At 42.3% G+C, this 22321-nt stretch overlaps 1 protein-coding gene across 2 annotated transcripts in view; it reads left to right on the top strand.

Moving 5' to 3' along the window:
• Nucleotides 1-20094, top strand: part of esco2 (establishment of sister chromatid cohesion N-acetyltransferase 2) — a 35672-nt gene extending 15578 nt beyond the window's left edge. Inside the window, exons 7-13 of one of the 2 annotated variants that reach the window (XM_085997381.1) lie at nucleotides 1321-1465; nucleotides 3886-4038; nucleotides 5407-5538; nucleotides 8379-8468; nucleotides 9889-10032; nucleotides 14645-14829; nucleotides 19312-20094. In XM_085997381.1, coding sequence (XP_085853507.1) covers nucleotides 1321-1465; nucleotides 3886-4038; nucleotides 5407-5538; nucleotides 8379-8468; nucleotides 9889-10032; nucleotides 14645-14829; nucleotides 19312-19444 — 982 coding nt within the window. In that variant the 3' untranslated portion in view covers nucleotides 19445-20094. The remainder of the gene's footprint in view (nucleotides 1-1320; nucleotides 1466-3885; nucleotides 4039-5406; nucleotides 5539-8378; nucleotides 8469-9888; nucleotides 10033-14644; nucleotides 14830-19311) is intronic. The other variant, XM_085997382.1, reaches the window with a different exon arrangement.
• Nucleotides 20095-22321: the final 2227 nt, after the last annotated feature.

Genomic DNA, 22321 nt, shown 5'->3' with positions numbered 1-22321 from the left:
TTTCCTCAATGGCTGTCTATTCAAAGGCAATATCAAGATTTGGCTAAATTACTGCTGCAGTACTAACAAGCTGAGGCTTCGAATTGTATGCAAAACTATGAATTGTTATCCAAGTTCCATTTCTGTTTCATATAAATTATGTTGATTAATAACTACTTTCAAATCAGCTGATGCTGATTAGCTATCATTTTTGTAAAGAGCGGTGAGAAAGATGCAGGGTAGCAGAAATCCAGCCACTGGATTAGTATTGCTGACAAAAGTGTATCTGTTGAGTTTTTTTAAAACCATAGTAGCTAATTTACTACGTTTTTCTATATTCTTATACTTCGTGCGTGCTTGTCTCTTACATAATTGTATTCAAATTAACTTTGTGTAGTGACGGAAGAAAACTACTAGACACTTGGCCTAAGCATTAAACAAAGCTTTAATCAACTGTTTTACAACATGGGGGTCTAGTTGTGTCCTTCACTAGTTCCTGTTAAGAATGTCCTGCACAAGCTGGGTCCGTGCCCGAGTATTTATACTCTCCCTGGACAGCGCCACCCGCAGGCTGCTCAGTATCATTTCATAAGTCTTTCTTTTATGAATGACTGATTCATGTCAGGTAGTGTTTCACAAACAAAATTAAAGTCATTCTTGTCTGTCTTGGTGTAGCTGAAGTCTGCATGTGTAGGAATCCATCAGCTTGGAGTATATGAATGAAAATAGCAGTCAGTAATTTTGCAGGAAAGAAACCTGATTGGAGGATTTTGAACAGGGAATGGTATGAGCATAATTGTGAGGTGGTAACACATTCCAGAACTTCAGAGAAATGGAAAGTTGGAGAGAATGGAGGGGTTGAGGTCATGACCGTGACTTTGAAGATCCTAAATATTGTGCTGGAGAATAGGGACACGTTGGTGTTGGCAAGCATGGGATTAAGGCGAGAAAGCTGGGTGGTTGGCAGCAAGTTTTGGGGAGGGGGGAGAATGAAAGAAGCAGGTCATAGGGCTAATGGACAAGATAAATTTAGTGATGGCTGTAAGGAAATGGGAGTGGTGACTGGAGTAAGGTAGTGGCAATTTGGTGGGGAAGAGAAGGGAAGCAAAGACAGCAAAAAGAATGTTTTTTTTTTTACATTAAAAAGTCCATAGGGTCCGTGCATTTGATGTCTGAGGTACACTGGAGTGGGCTTGGAGGATATAACTTTATTGAGCAGAAGAGCTTGAAGTAATTCCTACTTTCCCCTATTGACTGCCTGCTAATATTCTAATAGCAACATGGAGGTAAGAACTTTTCTGTAAATTAAGTACCTCATCGCAATTTCTTTCTCTTGTTTAGACATGACCTGCCAAAAGACGAGACTACTTCTGCTGGATCCAGTAACCCTTTTGTTACTGTCCCTGGGTTGCCCTGCCATGCACCTCTACAGAAAAACAAAAGGAAGAAAGATTTTGACAAAGTATTCAGCGACCAGTTCATAATAGTAAGTTTGAATTAGCATGATGTAAAGAGTGAAGAAATTAATGGATGACTGCAAGTGATGCTTATTTTAAAATAATTAATGAGTGAAAAAATCAACATAATTTGATATTAGGTTAAGGGCCTAACAAAGGGAAAATGAAAATTCATATCTCTTCAAATTTGAAACAAATTTACAGAAAATCTTCTACTGTACTAGTGTTTACTTTTGAATGGATTGTCAGATATAGCTACTGAAAAATATTGTAGTTTACACATCAATGTCACACACAAGTTAAGTGAAATAGAGCAGAATAGCTTTGAAGGAGCTGGTGAATTAAATCATTTGTTTGAGGTTACTAAAGTTTTTTTGCTGGAACAGAGAAAGTTAAGAGAGAAGCCTTTCAAAATTATGAAAGGTAACCATTCTTTGAGGTATTGTGTGGAATCAAACCTGTTTGGCTATACCTAAAATGGTTCAGACAAAGATATACATTATGTTTGATATGTAAGAAGTTGGTTGAATACTTTTTCCACCATTGTTTCTCTGCACATTAACTGAAGGTGGGCAATGTGTTTCCAGGCCTGAGGTACCTGTTGTGCAGTGCAGAATAATGAGCCAGGACATTTTTAATCCCTTTTAATTGGTGAAAATATCTTCATCCTTTTAATTGTCTGTATTTTTTTGTGTAGGGGGTGCCAAATAAGTAGACAATTTGATTGAATTTTTCGAGGAAGTGACTAGGTGTGTGGATGAGGGTAGTGCAGTTGATGTAGTCGACATGGACTTCAGCAAGGCATTTGACAAAGTCCCGCATGGGAGACTGGTAAGAGCCCATGAGATCCAGGGCAATTTGGCACATTGGATCTAAAATTGGCTTAGTGGCAGGAGGCAGAGGGTGATGGTTGAAGGTTGTTTTTGTGACTGGAAGCCTGTGTCCAGTGGTGTACTGCAGGGATCGGTGTTGGGTCCTTTGCTGTTTGTAGTGTACATTAATGATTTAGATATGAATGTAGGAGGTATGATCAGTAAGTTCGCAGATGACACGAAAATTGGTGGAGTGGTAAATAGCGAGGAAGGAAGCCTCAGGCTACAGGACGATATAGATGGGATGGTTAGATGGGCAGAACAGTGGCAAATGGAATTTAACCCTGAAAAGTGTGAGGTGATGCATTTTGGGAGGACTAACAAGGCAAGGGAATATACAATGAATGGTAGGATCCTAGGAAGGACAAAGGATCAGAGGGACCTTGGTGTGCATGTACATAGATCCCTGAAGGCAGCAGGACAGGTAGATAAGGTGGTTAAAAAGGCATATGGGATACTTGCCCTCATTAGCCGAGGCATAGAGTATAAGAGCAGGGAGGTTATGATGGAGCTGTACAAAACGCTAGTTAGGCCACAGCTGGAATACTGTGTGCAGTTCTGGTCGCCACACTATAGGAAGGACGTGATTGCATTGGAGAGGATGCAGAGGAGATTCACCAGGATGTTACCTGGGCTGGAGTGCTTCAGCTATGAAGAGAGACTGGACAGGCTGGATTTGTTTTCCTTAGAGCAGAGAAGGCTGAGGGGGGATCTGACTGAGGTGTACAAAATTATATGGGGCATAGATAGGGTAGATAGAAAGGAACTTTTCCCCTTAGTAGAGGGGTCAATAACCAGGGGACATAGTTTCAAGGTAAGGGGCAGGAGGTTTAGAGGGGATTTGAGGAAAAACCTTTTTCACCCAGAGGGTGTTTGGAATCTGGAACTCACTGCCTGAAAGGGTGGTAGAGGCAGGAACCCTCACAACATTCAAGAAGCATTTAGATGAGCACTTGAAACGCCATAGCATACAAGGCTACGGACCAAGTGCTGGAAAATGGGATTAGAATAGACAGGGCTTGATGGTCGGCGCAGACACGATGGGCCGAAGGGCCTCTTTCTGTGCTGTATAACTATAACTCTAGTTGGGCATAGATTTAATCTTTAGCCTGAATACCTTTTTGGGTCATTTTGTATTTTAAGATTATTTTGTCTTTTGTAACTTGGATCATTCTAATAGGGTAAGTCCCAACTGTCCATGACTTTGAGTGTCTATCCTTGCCTTGAGACCGAGGTACGGTTTTGGTAATGCACCTCGGTAAATGAAGAGCAAACCTCGTTTAATAACTGCTTTTAGCTACTGGATTATCTTATGATCCAAAAGAATCCTTATCCAGTCTTCACAAGTAGTGAAGATTCACAGCAAATCTCATTTAAAGTTTAAAATATTAAGTGAATTTATTACACAATAAGCAAATAATCTAAGTTACATATTTGCAGTGGAACATCTGTTATCTAACTGCTCGAGTAGATAGATAATAAATGATTGCAACTGTAAGAATTAAACTAATCCTTGTAAATGGCTTTTAGATAGCGTTTTTCCTGTGTTTCAGAAATATTACCCTGTTTCTTCTTAGATTTTCAAACAGTCTCCTCTCATGAGTCAAAGAGCTGGCACAGGCATGATGGCTCCTGTGCTGTGTGATTCTGAGATTTTCCCACTGCAAGCTGCTCTTCTGAACAGAACAGCACCTTGTACTGTATCCAGAAGAGTGGATTTTGAAAATCAGGTACTCAAATTCAAAAGGGACTGAGTCTATTATAAACGGAACCAATCACAAAGTCAGTGTATATTTGAAAATTGTGTTAGACTGTCTCTCAAGCCTGTTACCAGGGAAACTATAATAAAATTTGCAACATATCCGGATAAACTTTTACACAATTCTGGCTAGCCTGTTGGATTCCCTACGTTAAAATGACTTGAGTTTAAAAAGCATCTTTTTTGCCACAAGCCCCAAGCATAACTGCCTCCTAGACAAAAATTTTAAAAAATCTACAGAACAAGTTAGGCAAGTATTCAGGAAAATACATTTCGGGGGGGGGTGGTGTGGTGGCGCTGAGAGCGAACCAATCCGTTGAAGCAGCATGCACTTATCTTGCTGGCAGGTGAGTGGAGAGGAGAATTTGTGAGTGGTGTGTTACTGAATTCTTTCCTCCTGCAGACAATCCCAAAGTCAGATTACGAGATTAGTGGTTAAACCTAAATAGTTTTCTCATCTGACTTCAAGTGGCAATGTAACTGAAAACAGAGCTGCATTGTGTGAAATTGGCAAGAATGAAATCTGTACTAGGATTAAAGAGGTGCATTCTACAAAAAGTACATCCAAAGAAATCCATTCTTGTCGATTTCACAGATGGAAACTCCAGTTTTAGCTCTTTGATTCATGCTGCAACTTTTATCAGATTGGAGGCTATTTAGGGTTAATCACTGATCTGTCTTCAGCTTGTAAAGCAGGGACCTAATTTCTGTTTATCTGGCACTGTTGTACCTAGGCCAGTTGAAGACCAACGTAGAAAACTCAGAATTTTTCAAAACTTACAAATTCACTGCTTTGACTTCATAGCACATGGGGTGGCTCATTCAACAGCAATTTGCAAATCCCAGGAAAAAGTGAAATAAAAACAGAAAATGCAGATCAGGTAGTATCTGGAGAGAGGAAGGTAGGGTTAACGTTTCCGGTCAATGACCTTTCGTCAGAACCAGGAGATATTTCAGATGATCAGCTTATATGGAGGAACCGAGATGGGGAAAAGTGGATCTCCAATGCCATCAGAACTGTGGAGGTTGTATTCTTGACATTTGAAGGCACTCTCCTAAGGCAAAAACCTCCAGATATTTTTGTTTGTTAGTGGTACAATTGAATTTTTTTTTCGTATGTAACCTGTGGGTACATTGAGAGCTATTTTACTTCTTTGCTTCATTTATATTTTATTATACTTCTGTTTATTGGCCAGTTTCTGCTTAAGAGGAAAAGTGGGACCATTAAACCTAGGAGAATTTTAAGTATTTTAAATACTAATTTTAAGTTCTATGATGGTCACATGCAGTGTTTTCTTTAGGTAGATTTATTGATTTTCGTGTCTTTGCCATTTTGCAGGATGCAGGTCAGAAGCATTTTGGAGCTGTCGTGTGCAAGTCCTGTGGGATGATTTATACAGCAGCCAACCCTGAGGACGAAGCGCAGCATATTCAGCATCACCAAAGGTTCCTGGAAGGGCTCCGTTATGTGGTATGAAAGATTTTATTACATTTAATTTCATTCTTTTTCCATGTAACCTTGTCCAAAATCAAGGCTTCAAATTTCTTCAAAATATATCCCAAATTTAAAATTATACTAGTTAATCTCCCATGGAATTGTCAGGAGTGATTATAGTCTTTAGGTTAGGTGAGATAATTGGACCAGGGCTTGCAGATTTTATCCAGTCCTCATTTTAAAGTCCTACATTCTGTCCTTGTTCCTATAAATTGCTATGTAAACATTTATAATGGGAACTGCCTGTGTAAAGTTGTCATGCTGTAATTATACCCTTCTGCCAGTAGTGACCCTGTGCTCCATTAGGTGGAGGGTGTAATTACAGCTTGACGAGTTTCTGTTGTAAATTGTATACATAGGAACTTATAATGAAAAAAGTTGACAGGAAATGTGCACAGATGTGGGATTTTAAATATGTTACTAGTTGATTGCCCGTGGCATTCAGCAAGTTGGAGAACATGGTCGCTTTCTTTGCATGTCACTGAAGTCAATATGTTGCTGTTTTATAAACATAAAATGTTGGAAATACTCGGCAGGTCAGGCAGCATCTATGGAGAGATAATCAGTTAACGTTTCAGGTCTGTGACCCTTCGCCTTTTTTTTCCCTCTCTCTTTCCTTCCCCCTATATATTTTTCCTTTCCCTATCTCTCTTTCCCCTTTTGGATTGTAGTTGGTAAGTGGTATGGCGTGATGCGGCGAGCAAAGGAGCCACTAATTGCTGCGTTTGCAGGGAAAAATGAGGTCCTGAGTGGCTTCCTTCCCATCCCCACCTCCTATCACTCATGATTCTGCATGCTGCTATTGCATTCCCCTCCTACCATTTCATCATCTTTCAGTTTGCACTATGTACTCAATCACTATATGCTCCTGTGCCTTGCTTCACATTCAGTCACCTCACCCGTAAACCTCTGGCCACTCCTACTCTCTTCTCTTTCTCCTCCCCACACCCCCCCCCCCCCCCCCCCAAATATGAGTGGCAAGTGGTCAGAAGCCACCTCCCCTCAACATTTTCCTCCTGGCTCTCCCTATCTGTTACTCTCAGACATTGTTTGCTTTAAAAAATATGAAATTAGAATGAGGAAATAAACTGTCTTCCTCTCTCTTTGTGTCTGTCTTTTCCCACTTCCTCTTTCTCGCTCAACACCACCCTTTTAGAATATACGCCCATTTCCACAGATATAGTGGTTTGTGTTCTGAAAGCAAGTCCCAATTTCAGAATAAACGAGTGGAAGCCTCTGAAGATCACTGGATTTCCATTTTGGCATGGGGGGAGTGAGCTGTGGGAGAAATCTTATGTTCTGCCTGCAAGCTGTTTTAATCTTGCCAGTTGTAGGGGTTGACCACAAATACCACAGTCAGCAGGGTGGGGGTGTAGTGGGGATATGAACACTACACTCAGCAAGGGGTCCCAAAAAACTTGCGGGCCATGGCAGATGGGTAACTGGTTGGGGAAAGATGTACATGAAATTGAGGTGTGTCCTGGGTTTCTCTATAGCCTGTTACTTCAGACTTTATGCAGCTGATATGATTCAGCCATAGTGCTCCATTAGGAAATATATGCTTGGGACTGCAAACAAACAATAAAGGCGCAGAATGGTTCCAGACTTGTGCAAAGTAGAAGCATCCTGTATCACTGTATAGAGCTAGAGCAAACAAAAGAGTACAAGAAGATATAGGAATTCACAGTGTTGCCATGGCCACCCGGATGCGAAGCTCAGCTTGGAAGAGGAAATGTTGCTCTTTACCATTTTGGGGTGGGGGTGGGGAAGCCGGGCATGCCTTTCAGTTTCCAATATGGCTGGTTTGACGGAAGCAAGAGTTGGCAGCTGTTCGAAGATTTCATTGGGTGGTTTTTGTTTGCACCGATTATGTTTGGATCAGGGAATAACAATGTTTTGGATGTGCTCAGGTGTACTCGTGGGCCCAGTTTCAGGTGGAGGATAACACTTCAGAGAAATTATTTGATCACTTCAGCTTAGCTTTACTGATAAGCGACCGAATTATGTCTTACAAAAACCTTTGGTGCAGTCACTCCTGCTGTGTGGAACATCAGACGAGGCGTGACAGGCAAGGTATGATACCCTTGACATCGATGGCGATGCCCACATCCCAAGAATGAATAAAAAGGAATTAAGATGGGCAAGAAAGACCATTGATTAGTCTCAAAACTAACATCCCAATTACACTGACTAACGCTGTGATGGGCGTTTTCAAAGGTGTAACTGGTACTACAGGTAGCATGAGTCTATCCATAGGGGACAAAGTGACCATGAAATCTTTCACTCAAACAATGCTCTAGATACTGAATTTAATTCTAATATCATTATCTTGCCCTAGTTTGAAAAGAGAATGGTACTGGTGGAGGTGAGAAGAAAACTACTTGTGCTCGGTGTCAACAAATTTTAATAACACTCCTGTGAAGCACCTAGGGACGTTTTATTATGTTAAAGATGCTATATAAATACAAGTTGTTTTGTTTTTCCCCTCTTTCAGTTTAAAAAAAACCCTATGAAATCGTGATTTTGTTCCCAGTTTACTATAGTAGAATGACTACAACAATACTTCTGTGTAACTTGACTCAAACCTTTTGTTTCTCCCATTATTGTTGGCATCCAGTCTCCATTGTACCATACTATATTATTAAACATCTTGTTTTGCTTTATGGTAACCTCTTCTTTATTGTCTCATACTCAACACCATTCACTTCTAGTCATATGGCCAACCCCATGTCACTTAACTAACATTCCATTCTTTTGAATTGTTGAAACGTGAGGAAAATGCAGTATTACAAAAATATATTTCTCTAACACTACAGGGATGGAAAAAAGAGCGTGTGGTGACAGAATATCTGGACGGAAAGATTATATTGATTCTCCCAGATGACCCTAAATATGCTCTTAAAAAGGTAAGAAGGCACGATATTGATGGACTTTCTCCCCAAACCTGTAGTGTACTGATACTTGATTAAATGTAAATCTTGAGCACAATTTTCACCAGACTGGCTTGATGTCACTTGAACAAAATCAAACTATGCAATTGACTCCTTTTAATTCAAAGTCATTTAATTCAAATTTGCTGATAATTCAATTTTTTTAAGCACCAAATTCCTACTTTAATGTATTAAAGCTTAATTCAAATTATTGGATAATTTAATAATCTAGGCTGACACTTCAGTGCAGTCATGTGGATTGCTGCCTACACCACCAACCAAGTAACCGCCATGTTTACCTATATAGCAGCAAGTACAGTTCAAAAAGTAGTTCATTGTGAAGTGCTTTGGGATGTCCTGAAGATGTGAAAGGCACTATATAATTGCAAAGGCGGTCCCTTTGAGCTGGAAATGGAGGAGAAGCAGTGGAGGAAGTCTGTCTCAAATGCTGCAGAAACATTGAGCATGAAAACAGGGATGGCACATTACAGCCACACACATTGAGGGTGTCATACATAACTTTGGGCAGGGCAGTCTCAGTGTTGTGACATGGATTAAAGCCAGATTGGAGGGATTCAAATGGAAGTTCCTGGAGAGATGACACACAACTGGGAGGTGATGGCATCCTGGAGGATCTTGAAGCGGAAAGGAGTTAGGGGATGGTAGGATTGAGGGTGGATTTCTTTTTTTGAATGGGTGTGATGACAGTGGCTTTGATGGAGAGGGACAATGCCTGTGGAAAGGGAACAGTTAATGTTAAATAACATGGGGGTCAGGAGTGGTAGTTGAATGATTAGGTGTTGGGTGGTGAGGGGGATCAAGGGGTGTGGGGGAGGAGTCTTGTGGAAGAGATTATTTTGAAGAGAGCAAGGGATGAAAATGGAAAGTGGTGAGAGATCAGGGCTGCACTTGTTGGGGGGGGTGGGGTGAAGAGATCTGGGGGAGGGGACATTTTAAAGACAAAAATAAATAAATGCGCTCCTCAGATTTGGTATTGGATGTGAGGATAGAGGGGACAGGAGAAAAATGGGGTTTGAGGTGGTAGTTAGTTGTGTATTCGCGGAACCTAGAGTTGTCATTGATCTCCAGGATGATTTTGGAACAGTTGGTGTTTGAGAGTGTGGGACAGTGAAGCTTAATATGATCAAGCCAGATCTGGCGATTGATCACTGGGCTTGGTTGTGTGCCAGGTAAGCTCAATTTTGCTCCCTTCTTATTTAAGAGAATGAAGGTGGGGATGTACTGGGGGAGCAACGGGAGTGATTGATTAAGCTACTGGAAATAAGGGCATCATAGATGGAAGTGAAGGAACATATTGCATAGGTGTGGCTGTTTTTCCTTATGTCTTGTATTTTTACATAATGACTGTATGCTGTTTTGTTTTTTTCTTAATAAGGTCGAAGAAGTGCGAGAGTTGGTAGATAATGAATTAGGGTTTCAGCAAGCCACACTAAGCTGCCCAGGACAAAGCAAAACCTACATGTTTGTCTCTAATGAGAAGAAGATTGTTGGCTGTCTTATTGCAGAGCATATCAAACAGGTGAAGCTTCTGTGCGCATACAACGGAGATGGTGTACATGTTCACAAAAGTGGCGTGTTGGTGAGACTGGGCCGTGAAATAATATCTATTAGTTGAATCTGCATTACCGGCATCAATTAGTGTTAATCCAACATCTGGAATAGGTTACATTAAAGCAACACTTTGCTTATCTCTACTACTTGCTTAAACCTGCAAAAAACACATTCTAATGTACCAATGTAACTTCACCTCCCATTTTTTTTGCTAAGATGTGCAATATTAATTGAACTGTTTTTTGTACTTCAGCTGTTCCCCTGTACTCTCCGACCTCACAGCCCACAGCACAATCACTTCCATGACTCAATAGCCCCTTCATATGAGTGCTGTTAGAGCCCAGATACCCTCAAAGTTCTCCCAGGCCCCAAATTGTATGCTCTCTAAATATTCCAAGACTCCAACATTACCATGTCTCACTCCTCATGATTACTGATGATCCAGTCCCTTGCACCACCCCCAGTTTATCCCAACCCAAAGCAACCTCCCTCTGCTCCTTCTCACACTCTAGCCACAACACTGTTTCCTTCCTGCTGTAGTCCCCAGTCCCTCCTGACCTAATACCCAACAGAACTTCTCTCCCAACAACTCGTACTGCAGCACCTCTGACAACTACTCTGCCCCAAATCCAACCCAGTATGTGTTGCCTCCCATCTTACTGAGGCCTATGGAACTATAAAATGGTGGATATTGAGTACATCAATAAAGAAACATGAGTGAGAGCCATATAGAAACATAGGATACGTGCAGATGAGAGAGCAGACAGGAGGAGAGACTCCCAGAAACAACGAGGAAGAGTCGGGCAGAGTGATAAACACCACAACGAGATAAGCGTGTAATAGCCAGATAAAGAGGAAAATTTCCCATTATTTGCAACACTGGCTGCAAAGGATACCACTGCACCCCTGGTGTCCAGTGTCGCTCAGAGCCTTAGGATGGGGGATTTGAAAGCAATTAATTGGTCATTTATGTTATTGTTGCTTGTGGGAGTTTGCTGTGTGCAAATTGGCTGCCCCATTTGCCTACATGACAACAGTGATTACCCTTTAAAAATAATTCATTGGCTGTGAAGTGCTTTGGGACGTCCTGAGAACGTGAACAGTACATTATCCATCTGTGACTTTGGTCATGGAATACAAGACCAGGAGTGGACAGTTAGACGAGGAATGAAACAGAACGATGGGGTAGGAACTGGAGAGGAAATGGAGATGGGGACAAATCCCAAATAGAGTGGAATTGATTTTTTTTCCTCCCTAGGAGTGAGAAAATCTAGGGAGGGGTGTCACCATTTAACTGATTCAAAAAATATATATTAAATGTGGCAAGTTCTCCTTCTGCCCTCTGCTATTGGTCAACAGTGTCCATTAATTTGTGTACATATTGGTCAACACAATTAACATCTACAAAAATGACTACCAACAGATTATAGACACCACGGTTCGGTAGATAAATTTACCTTTTTTTAAAAAATAATTTGTATTATAAGTTCTCTTCTGTTGCTGCTTATTCAAATGAGATTTGGGAGTAAAATTGGGTAGCGCCCGCTAATTTTAGCGCCCCGAAAAAGTTAGCACCCCCACAGCCGATTTTCACAGATAGTGCCCCGAGAGGGAGGAGGGGCTCTACTGGAAGCGCCCCGCGTCCCTCTTGGGGCGCTGCGAGCCAATATTGCGGCGCAATGTCGCGCCGCGATACTGCAGGCCTTCCTCCCTTTATTAAAGGGGAGGGGCCTGGCGCAACGCGTCCCGGCGCCCAGCTGGGCCACCAGGGATCTGGAGTGTCCGCAAACGAGCCTGGCACTCAGGAGTGCCGGGTTCACAGAGAGCAGCCGGCACCTCGCGGGGGTGGTGGGGGGGGGGGCCTTCACGGGGGCCGGGGACAGCAACGGGAGCAAGTGCTGGCAGGCGGCCAGCAACAAAAATGGTGTCCTAGTGCATGAATCGCAAAAGATTACTATGCAGGTACAGCAAGTAATTAGGAAAGCTAATAGAATGTTACTGTTTATTGCGAGGGGAATTGAATACAAAAGTAGTGAGGTTATGCTTCAGTTATATAGGGCATTGGTGAGACCACATCTGGAGTACTGTGTGCAATATTGGTCTCCTTAGTTAAGGAAGGATGTAAATGCACTGGAAGCAGTTCGGAGAAGGTTTACTAGACTAATACCTGGAATGGGCGGGTTGTCTTATGTGGAAAGAATGGACAGGCTAGGCTTGTATCCGCTGGCGTTTAGAAGAGTAAGAGGTGACTTGATTGAAACATATAAAATCCTGAGGGGTCTGGACAGGGTGGATGTGGTGAGGATGTTTTCTCTTGTGGGAGAATCTAGAACTAGGACAGAGATGAGGAGAAATTTTTTCTCACAGAGGAACTCTCTTCCTCAGAGGGCGGTGGAAGCAGAGGCCCCGATTTTCGGCTTGTGTGGGAAATGGTCGGATTTCCCCGAATGTGGGGTTTCTGACACACATAAAAAAGTGTCAGCCAGCCCCACGCAATTTTCCCTCAATTGGCCAATTAATCCCCAGCATGTGGGAAGCCTTGCTAATTGTCTAAATCGAGTCAGAAATCCCCACAGTATGATGTCATCATTCGTGGTGCTTTCAAGGTCCATGGCAAGCACTGCATCCTCTCAAGGCTTCCAAATGAACCATACAGGATGGCAGAGGAGCCTGCAGCAGCTGTGGCCAGTGCCAGACCCCGAGCTGCCTTCAAATTCAACGAAGCTTCACTGCAGGCATTATTGGATGGGGTTAGGGCTCACAGGGAGGTCCTCTTCCCTAGGTCAGGGAGGAAGAGGCCTCCCACTGAGACCAATGCTGCATGGATGCAGGTGTCAGCAGATGCCAACTCGCTGGGAGTCACCAGAGGAACCTTGGCATTACATCTGTAACTCCTTCCTTTACTCCCCCACAATACCATCCAGAGCCCCCGTCCCCACTGTGGAGGAGGAAGAGGCTGTGCAGCCAGACTCCTCAGAGGAAGCTCCAACCTCTGAGGGTGCAGCGTCAGCAGAAGTAAGCGCACCCAGCACCAGCGCAGACACTCCCACCTCGGGGGGGACCTTTGGGACATAGAGTAGTGTTGTCACCTGGTGTTTCACAGCTGACAAGTGAGCCTCAGCAGATTCTGGAGACAGGGACAGCAGTGGAGAGTCCTCGTCGGAGGGCGCAGGGCTCTGCCTGCTCAGCTCAGCTGCGCTGCATCTCGACCCTCTGCCTCTGGGTCCATCCGCAAGAGAAGAGGTGATGGATCTCCATGCACAGATGCAGGAGTCTCTGGCAGGTTTTGTCTCCAGGGTCGCTGCGAGTGTGGAGCGAATGGAGGAGTCCATAGCGACCATGAGCAGAGCCTTTGTGGAGTCATTGGTGCATGAACGCAGCACCATGGAAAGGTTGGCAACCTCCATGGAGGAGATAACTCGCCAGCATACGGAAAACATGGTGAGTGCTCATAAGAGAATGACCTCTCTTGAGGAGCGTTGGCCATCTGTTGAACAGAGAAACCAGATCTTCATGGAAGTCCTTCTGAGTAGGACTGCCAGTGCAGAAACGGGTCCCACTGGCCCCCTAAAGCGCAGCAAGGTGCTCTCAAGCCACTTCCAAGCGCTGGCCCCTTCTGGCTTGTGCAGCTTCAGGTGAGTGAGCAGCAGCCTGGTGCTCCTGGTAATCATCCTGCTGTTCCTGGTTCTGCTGCTGTCACCTCTGCTGTTGGAGATCCTCTAATGCCAGGAAGGGAAGGTGCCAAAGGCCTCCCATGCTTCTAGCAGATGCCTCGGTTGAGGAGGTCCTGAGTTAGGGTGGTGAGAGGGGCTTCCCAGGAGCTCACACTGAAGAAGTGTGTGAGGCTCCAACTTTCTGCAGCTGCTCCTAAGGCTTCAAATAGTTCCCCCAAGCCTTGATCAACAAGGTCCTGCAGCCTGCAAATGCTGCCTCTTTAAATATCTTCAGCCCTCAGCGACCTGCTGCTGCAAGCAAGCAAGCCAGCTGTTTTCACGCCAGCTCTCATCGGCGGGTTTCAGGTGGGGAAAGCCCCAAAGTCGCAACGGCACGGGAAAATCGTCCTTAACAAGGTGATCATTGGTGATTAGTGCTCCGACGAGCAGTCCCGCCAGCGACGGGCGGGACTGAAGCGGGGCGCGTGGAAACGGCGGTCCGAAAGTCGGACGGGGCGGGGAATCAGGTGGGGGGGGGGGTCCCGGCCCACTTTTTCCGCGATTTTCGGACCACGGCCGCATGAAAAGCCGCCCGACGGCGGCCAGAAAATCGGGGCCAGAGTCTTTGAATATTTTTAAGACAGCGGTAGATATATTCTTGATGAGCAAGGGGGTGAAAGGTCATCGGGGGTAGGTGGGAATGTAGAGTAATCATATCAGCTATGATCTTATTGAATGGCAGAGCAGACTCGAGGGGCCGAGTGGCCTACTCCTGCTCCTAATCCCTATGTTCGTATGTATGTATGTACTGAAGGTAGAGTTGTAAATTTCTATGGATGAGATAATAGAGGAATACTGTTTCTAGGGATTCAGTGTCAGTTACTTTGAGTCAATTTGCCCTTCAATTTTTCTGTGGTACCTCCATAGGCCTTTAGGGTGCTATCTGAGCCTACTGATCAGAAAAAATCTAAGAACCATGAACTATTTGAATATCATCGTGCCTGGCGATGCTCTACGAAGCCAGAAGAGGCTATCTGTGGCATAAGCAGAATCTGGGTTTTCAGTCTGATGCGGAGAAAAGAAATTGCCAGCAGAATGGTGGACACTGTCCGGTAAGCAGTTAGAGTGTGCTTAGTATTGGGGGTACAACCCCAATTAGCCCATGAAACTAAAATGTTTGTTTCCACATGTTTAGCAGTCATTTTATCCTGAAAAAGTCACCAATCTACTTTAGAAATACTATGCGAAGAGCACTACTGGTGTCCAAATTGTTCAAGTACATACAGCCAGCAAAGAACTTTACCTGCCCACTATTTTCCGACATGGGTTGGTGAGATCCCTCGTTGCCAGCATATATTTGGAAAATTAATCCCATAATGTCACAAAATGTGTACTGCAGGAACTTTGGCGTTATTTCCCTTCTTGTATTTAGTTTAATATCTAAATGAGTGGAAATTTGCATTCAAATTTATATTGCATTTGGTTTTGTGAATGTTGGCATGTGTCTAGAAAGTTCAAAGTATAAGACTTTTGGTGAACAAGAAAAAATCATGCAAGTGCCATATGGGACGTTTTATTATGTTAAAGACGTTCTATAAATGCAAGTTGCTGTTGGTAGCAATCAGCTACCTCAGCATAGATTCATAGAAGATAGAAGCAGGAGTAGGCCATTCGGCCCCTCGGGCCTGTTCCGCCATTCAATGCGATCATGGCTGATCATCCAAATTCAGTACCCGGTCCCTGCTTTCTCCCCATATCCCTTGATCCCTTTAGCCTTAAGAAATATATCCAACTCCTTCTTGAATATATTTAATGAACTTGCCTCTACTGCCTTCTGTGGTAGAGAATTCCACAGGTTCACCACTGGGTGAAGAAATTCCTCCTCATTTCTGTCCTAAATGGCCTACCCCTTATCCTTAGACTGTGACCCCTGGTTCTGGACTCCCCGACCATCGGGAACATCCTTCCTACATCTAGTCTGTCCAGTCCTGTCAGAATTTTATAAGTTTCAATGGAGATCCCCCCCTCATTCTTCTAAACTCCAGCGAGTACAAGCCCAATCGACCCAATCTCTCCTCATACGTCATTCCTGCCATCCCAGGTATCAACCTGGTGAATTTTCGCTGAACTCCTTCCATGGCAAGAACATCCTTCCTCAGATAAAGCGACCAGAACTGCACACAATACTCAAGATGTGGTCTCACCAAGGCCCTGTACAACTGGAGCAAGACATCCTTGTTCCTGTACGCAAACCCTCTTGCTACGAAGGCCAACATACCATTTGCCTTCTTAACCGCCTGCTGCACCTGCATGCTTACCTTCAGCGAGTGGTGCACAAGGACACCCAGGTCTCGTTGCACTTCCCCTTCTCCCAATCTATTGCCATTCAGATAATAATCTGCCTTCCTGTTTTTTCCACCAAAGTGGATAACCTCACATTTATCCACGTTATATTGCATCTGCCATGCTTCTGCCCAATCACCCAACCTGTCCAAATCATCCTGGAGTTTCTCAGCATCCTCCTCACAGCACACACGCCCACCCAGCTTTGTGTCGTCTGCAAATTTGGAGATATTACATCTAGTTCCCTTGTCTAGATCATTAATATATATTGTGAATAGCTGGGTTCCAAGGACCGATCCCTGCGGTACCTGCCTGCCACTCGGAAAAAGACCCGTTTATTCCAACTCTTTGCTTTCTGTCCGCCAACCAGTTCTCTATCCAAGTCAATACCTTGCCTCCAATCCTATGTGCCTTAACTTTACACCTTAATCTCTTATGCAGGACCTTATCGAAAGCCTTCTGAACGTCCAAACACCACATCCACTGGTTCTCCCTTATCTATCTTACCAGTTACATCCTCAAAAAATTCCAGTAGATTAGTCAAGCACGATTTACCTTTTGTAAATCCATATTGACTTTCTCCGATCCTGTCACTGTTTTCCAAGTGCTCTGCTATTACATCTTTTATAATGGGCTCTAGCATTTTCCCCACTACCGATGTCAGGCTTACGGGTCTATAATTCCCCGTTTTCTCTCTACCACCTTTTTTGAATAGTGGGGTAACATTAGCTACCCTCCAATCCATGGGTACTGTTCCAGATTCCATCGACTGTTGGAAGATGATCAGCAATGCATCTACTATTTCTAGGGCCACTTCCTTAAGTACCCTAGGATGTAGATTATCAGGCCCTGGGGATTTATTGGCCTTCAATCCCATCAATTTCCCTAACACCATTTCCCGACAAATACTGATTTCTTTCAGTTCCTCCCTTTCATCGGACCCTATGTTCCCCGACATCTCTGGGAGGTTATTTATGTCCTCCTTTGTGAAGACAGAACCAAAATATGTATTTAGTTGGTCTGCCATTTATATGTCCTCTCCTTGGATCTTATGCTATCCCTAATTTCCCTTGTTAGCCACAGTTGAGTCACCTTTTTTGTTTTATTTTTATGCCAAACTGGGATGAACAAATTCTGTAGTTCATCCATGAGGTCTTTGAATGTTTGCCATTGCCTAGCCACCGTCAACCCTTTGAGTGACATTCCCCAATCAATCCTATCCAACTCACGCCTCAGACCATCGTAGTTTCCTTCATTCAGGACCCTAGTCTCTGAGTCAACTACTTCATTCTCCATCTTAATGAAGAATTCTATCATATTATGATCGCTCCAACCCAAGGGGCCTCATACAACAAGATTGCTAATTAGTCCTTTCTCGTTACATAATACCCATCAGCTGTGATGGAATTATTTGTAGGACCAAGCTCTAAACAAACGGAAGGGAGTCCGGACACTTCAATAACAAGTGGAACCCATTGATAACTAGCAACCAACCACCTCACTTAATCCTCACTGGGAAAGCAGATGGGAGTAATGGATACATTAAAGTGTACCACATGTGAACATATTTTGATTAGTATTTCTGCTTTTTCTCCTTACATGAGGAGTTACAGCATAAATATGAAGAGAATCAGGGCTGCGAAGAACCTTCCCCGCTATTAGAAGTTTGAGTTATGTTGAAGACACTTGGGCTCGTAATTTGTGGTCAGTGGCGAAGCAAAGGCGTTTGCCGTTGGCTCAGATTAAAGCTTCCCATAAAGATCTCACGATCTCTGGCGAGAAGTTCAGCTTTTCCGACGTTCCATTGAGATCAGTGCAGTATAGTAGGAACTTCATAGCACGAGCTGCTGTGACGTCAACAAGCTGTTTAAGCAGCAATGTTCCCTGTAATTGAAAAGCCAGCTGCGAGGGATCCCTGGAGCACTGCACATCCATGCAGCTTACAGCGAACATTGCTAATCATAATGCAGAACTCTCAGACAGGGAACTAGAAAGTGAACAAGCTCCTTTTATTCTGACTTTTTAAAAATGTTAGAGAGCAAAACAAAAATTGGGGCTGTCACAAGGGGAAAAGGTAAACCTGAAATAAAGATGAACAATTAAATTTTTTTAAAGCTTTATAAAAATTATAATTTTTATTAAAATGATAAATTTGACATTCCACAAACTTAAAATTAGTCTTTCAGGGCCATAACATTTGATCAGCAGTCAATACGCTGTTAAACCCCCAGTTACACCTAAGCCAACAAGGTCTAACATTTAATGGAGTATTTAACAGCAGTATTACCGTGGACAAGCCAAACTTTGTCAGTTTCACTGATTTCATGGCATGCCGGCTGTGGGGGGTGGCACAGTGCAGCCAGTGTCGGAGCAGTGAATGACTAACCGCAACTTCAGGATTTCCATGTTAGGATGCGCACACGCAACTTCCTGACATTGTGGTCAGTTTCAAAGGGGTAATAACAACAAATGTGGTTCGTTCATTGTTATTATCCACTGCAAATTCCAGGTCATCGTGTTTTTCTCTGCCAGGTGCTGATTCAGCATTTTTAGAATCGGTTGGATTTCTCCAATTTATGTAGTTGTTGCTGGTCTGACTAAAGCTATTTGCTGAAAACACACCTCCCCAAACACATTGCCAATTCTAGTTGCATGAAGTAAATTGTTTCTGTATGCCAGTTACTCAGCACACACTACTAATAAAAAGTTATCACAGTAATGGACTTCCAATAAAGCAGCTAAATTAATAATCCTGATAATCAGATGTCCAATACAGTTGGGTAGTGTAGTGGTTATGTTACTAGACTAGTAATCCAGAGGCCTGGACAAATATTCCAGAGAGAGTTCATGGCAGTTTGAGAATTGGAATTCAGTTTTTAAAAATCTGGAAATAAAAAGCTGGTATCAGTAAAATGACCATGAAGCTGTTGGTTTGCTGAAATCGTTCACTAATGCTCTTTAGGGAAGGAAACTTAAGCTGATTTGGCCTATATGTGACTCCAGTCCCACACCAATGTGTTTGATTCTTAACTGCTCTTTAAAGTGACCTAGCAAGCCACTCAGTTGGATCAAAACCACGACCGCACCACTCCTTTCTCAGGTCAACTAGGGCTGCCCACATCTAAAGAATGTTTTTTTTAAACTGAAAACACTGCAAATGAAATTTTATCTCTGTTCTCTTAATCCTGTTTATAAAATGCTGCCTATATTTTGAATACTTAACATTTAACATACTTCCATCTCTATTTCAGAAATACTTTCATGTATGGAACTTACCTGAGTAAGAAAGAAATTGCCTTCTCTGACCCAACACCATCTGGCAAGCTTTTTGCAACCAAATACTGCAAAACCCCAAATTTTCTTGTTTATAACTTCATTGGTTAACCTGAAAAAGTAACAAGTTTTGACTTTTGGTAACCATTTACCTTCTGATGGATTCCACTTTGCCTCTGCATTTTATATCGTAGGTCACATTTAAAAATCTCTCAATTTGGCTTTTTAATAATGTAGGTTAATAAACTGTGAATGTTTGATTCTAGAAACCTGTAGGGGTCTTTTATAATACTTTGCACTGTTTTCAATGTGCTTTCTTGGATCAAATTTTGGATTTTTACAATGTTAAGTGTTTGTAGATGTTAATTATGTCATGTTCAAATGGATTTGTGGAAACTGTTTCTAATAGTGCTAAATCAAAAGGATCTGGATATGTAAATACAAACTTTGAATCTGTTTTGTTTTTCACCTTTCTCGGCATTAAACTAACTGCATATAGTACAGGGTGCATTTCACAGCATAAAACTTAGTTTTGAAGCGGGTGAAACCGCTGCACAATAACCTTGCCACTATTGGTGAATTTCTGAAGATTGACCAAATCTCTCATCCTGCATATTTTAGAAGCTTTTGGATCTTCAGAACATTCGATCCAACACAATTTTAAAGTTACCATTTGCCATCAGTAGAACTTGTTTGTTTGTTTGATCAAACAAAAGAAAACCTATAACATTTGTCTTAACATAATAAAAGGCTTTAATGAAGTATTCACTGTCATTATTTCCCTATTACTGTTTTCAATATTTTATAATCAATCCCAAGATTTTCCTGTTTTCATAAGTGGTGGACTTCAATATTTGTGTTAAAAACTAGATGCTATGAGAAACTACAGTAATGGGAGTCCAGGGACAGAGTTCCCCCCCCCCCCCCCATCCTAAAAGGTAGCATCCTTAGTGCAGTGTAAATTCATAATCTGACTTCCAGAAAATACTATTTCATAAAACATAACATACTTAGAGAATAAAAGGACAAAAAGCTGGTCAGTAATTGCCAACATTGTGAATGTTACTGTGCTGTAATTAGATCATCTTGGCTTATGTTAATGTTTTAATGAAGCAATTAAAAATATAATAGAATACCAGGATATATAGCCACAACAATGAATCCAAGTCGAGAGGTTATGCAGAAGCTTTACAATGTAATGATCAGAATTTAGTTGTGAGAACTTTGTTTTATTTACCATACTGTAGAAAAGTGGAAAGTGAAGTATTGCTCCTTTGGAATGCAAGATCCATCAGGAATAAAGTTCTTTGCAGCATTCATACAACACGCACATCTTGGACCAACATACACCAGGTTCTTCTAGAGACCATTGACAAAGCAGCAACCTTGAACTCTGCATTCAACCAAGCATTGTTATCTCCTGACTTAATAGTTCAGGACAAGTGCTTCAATGCTCAAAGCTGCCCTTGATTGGTCATTGTTTTTGCATCAAATCTATTATGTAATGTTCTGATGCTGGAACAACTAAAAGGCCTTAAGGCTACAATAGAGCAGCATAGGAGATCAGCTATGCATATAGGGCAGAAATTTACTTATAAAAGGAACAGCCTTAGAGATTGAGATTTGATAATTAATCATTGATTTAGTTTATTTTAAAGGGAAAATTGTTTACTGTAAATCTACCAAATGATGCATAACTTTTATTGTGCAAGTGGGTTTATCTTTAGTTACATGAAAAACAGGACTTTGACATTTTGTGGTTGATTAAATCTGCTTTAATAGTTAAGAGCATGTGATAATACTTGCATAGTATAAAGCAATGCAAATGTAAGGGGAAATAATACCAGTATAAGGTATTATGCTCAGGTCATCTGGAACAGCATCTTCCAAAAAAAAAGGGTCCTGAGAGCTCAGGCCAGCCATACATTTCAGCATATGCTGCACAGAGCATCTGAACTGTCTTGAATCTATGGTAACAGGCCATTTGGAAAATCTTATTAGGTAGTCAACATGGTTTTATGAAAGGAAAATTGTATTTAACATTTTTAGTTTTGAGGATGTAACTAGCAGGGTAGATAAAAGAAAACCAGTGGATGTAGTATATTTGGATTTCCAAGACATTTGATAAGGCGCCACATAAAAGGTGGTTATGCAAGATAAGGGCTCATGGATAAGTTAGCGTGGATAGAGGATTGGTTAATGGACAGAAAAGAGTAAGGATTAATGGGTCATGTTCCAGTTGGCAGGCTGTAACTAGTGGGGTGCTGTAAGAATCAGTGCTTGGGCCTCAGCTATTTACAATTTATATTAATGACTTGGATGAAGGGACCAAGTGTAATGTATCCAAGTTTGCTGATGATGCAAAGCTAGGTGGGACAGTAAGCTGCGAGACAATAAGGTGGCAGATTGAGTATAATGTGGGGAAATGAGATTATTCACCTTGGTAGGAAGACTAGAAAAACATTTTTTTTTTAAATGGTGAGAAATTAAATGTTGGTGTTCAGACAGATTTAGGTGTCCTCATACAGGAAACAGCAAGCAGTTAGGAAGGCAAATGGCATGTTAGACTTTATTGCAAGGGGGGGTGGAGTACAAGAGTAAGGAGGTCTTGCTACACTTGTACAGGGCTTTGGGTGAGACCACACCTGGAGTACTGTACACAGATTTGGTCTCATTGGAGGAAGGATAGATTTGCCTTAGAGGTTCATTAGATTGAATCTGGGGTGAGGGTTGTCCTATGATAAGAGAATGAGCCTATACTCTGGAGTTTAGAAGAATGAGGGGTGATCTCATTGAAACAAGATGCTGAGAAGTTGTTTTCCCCTGGCCACAGAGGCTAGGGTTAAGGGGTTGGCCATTTAAGATTGAGGAATTTCTTCACTCAGATGGTTGTGAATCTTTGGAATTCTCTACCCCAAACTGCTGTGGATGCTGAGTATGAGTATATTCAAGGCTGAGATGATAGATTTTTGGACTCTAGGGATATGG

This window comes from Somniosus microcephalus, chromosome 9 (assembly GCF_052327205.1).
Source record: "Somniosus microcephalus isolate GS21.2 chromosome 9, FLI_Smic_1.0, whole genome shotgun sequence".
In the NCBI taxonomy this organism is placed as follows: domain Eukaryota; kingdom Metazoa; phylum Chordata; class Chondrichthyes; order Squaliformes; family Somniosidae; genus Somniosus; species Somniosus microcephalus.
This window is presented reverse-complemented; position numbering and strand designations above follow the sequence as displayed.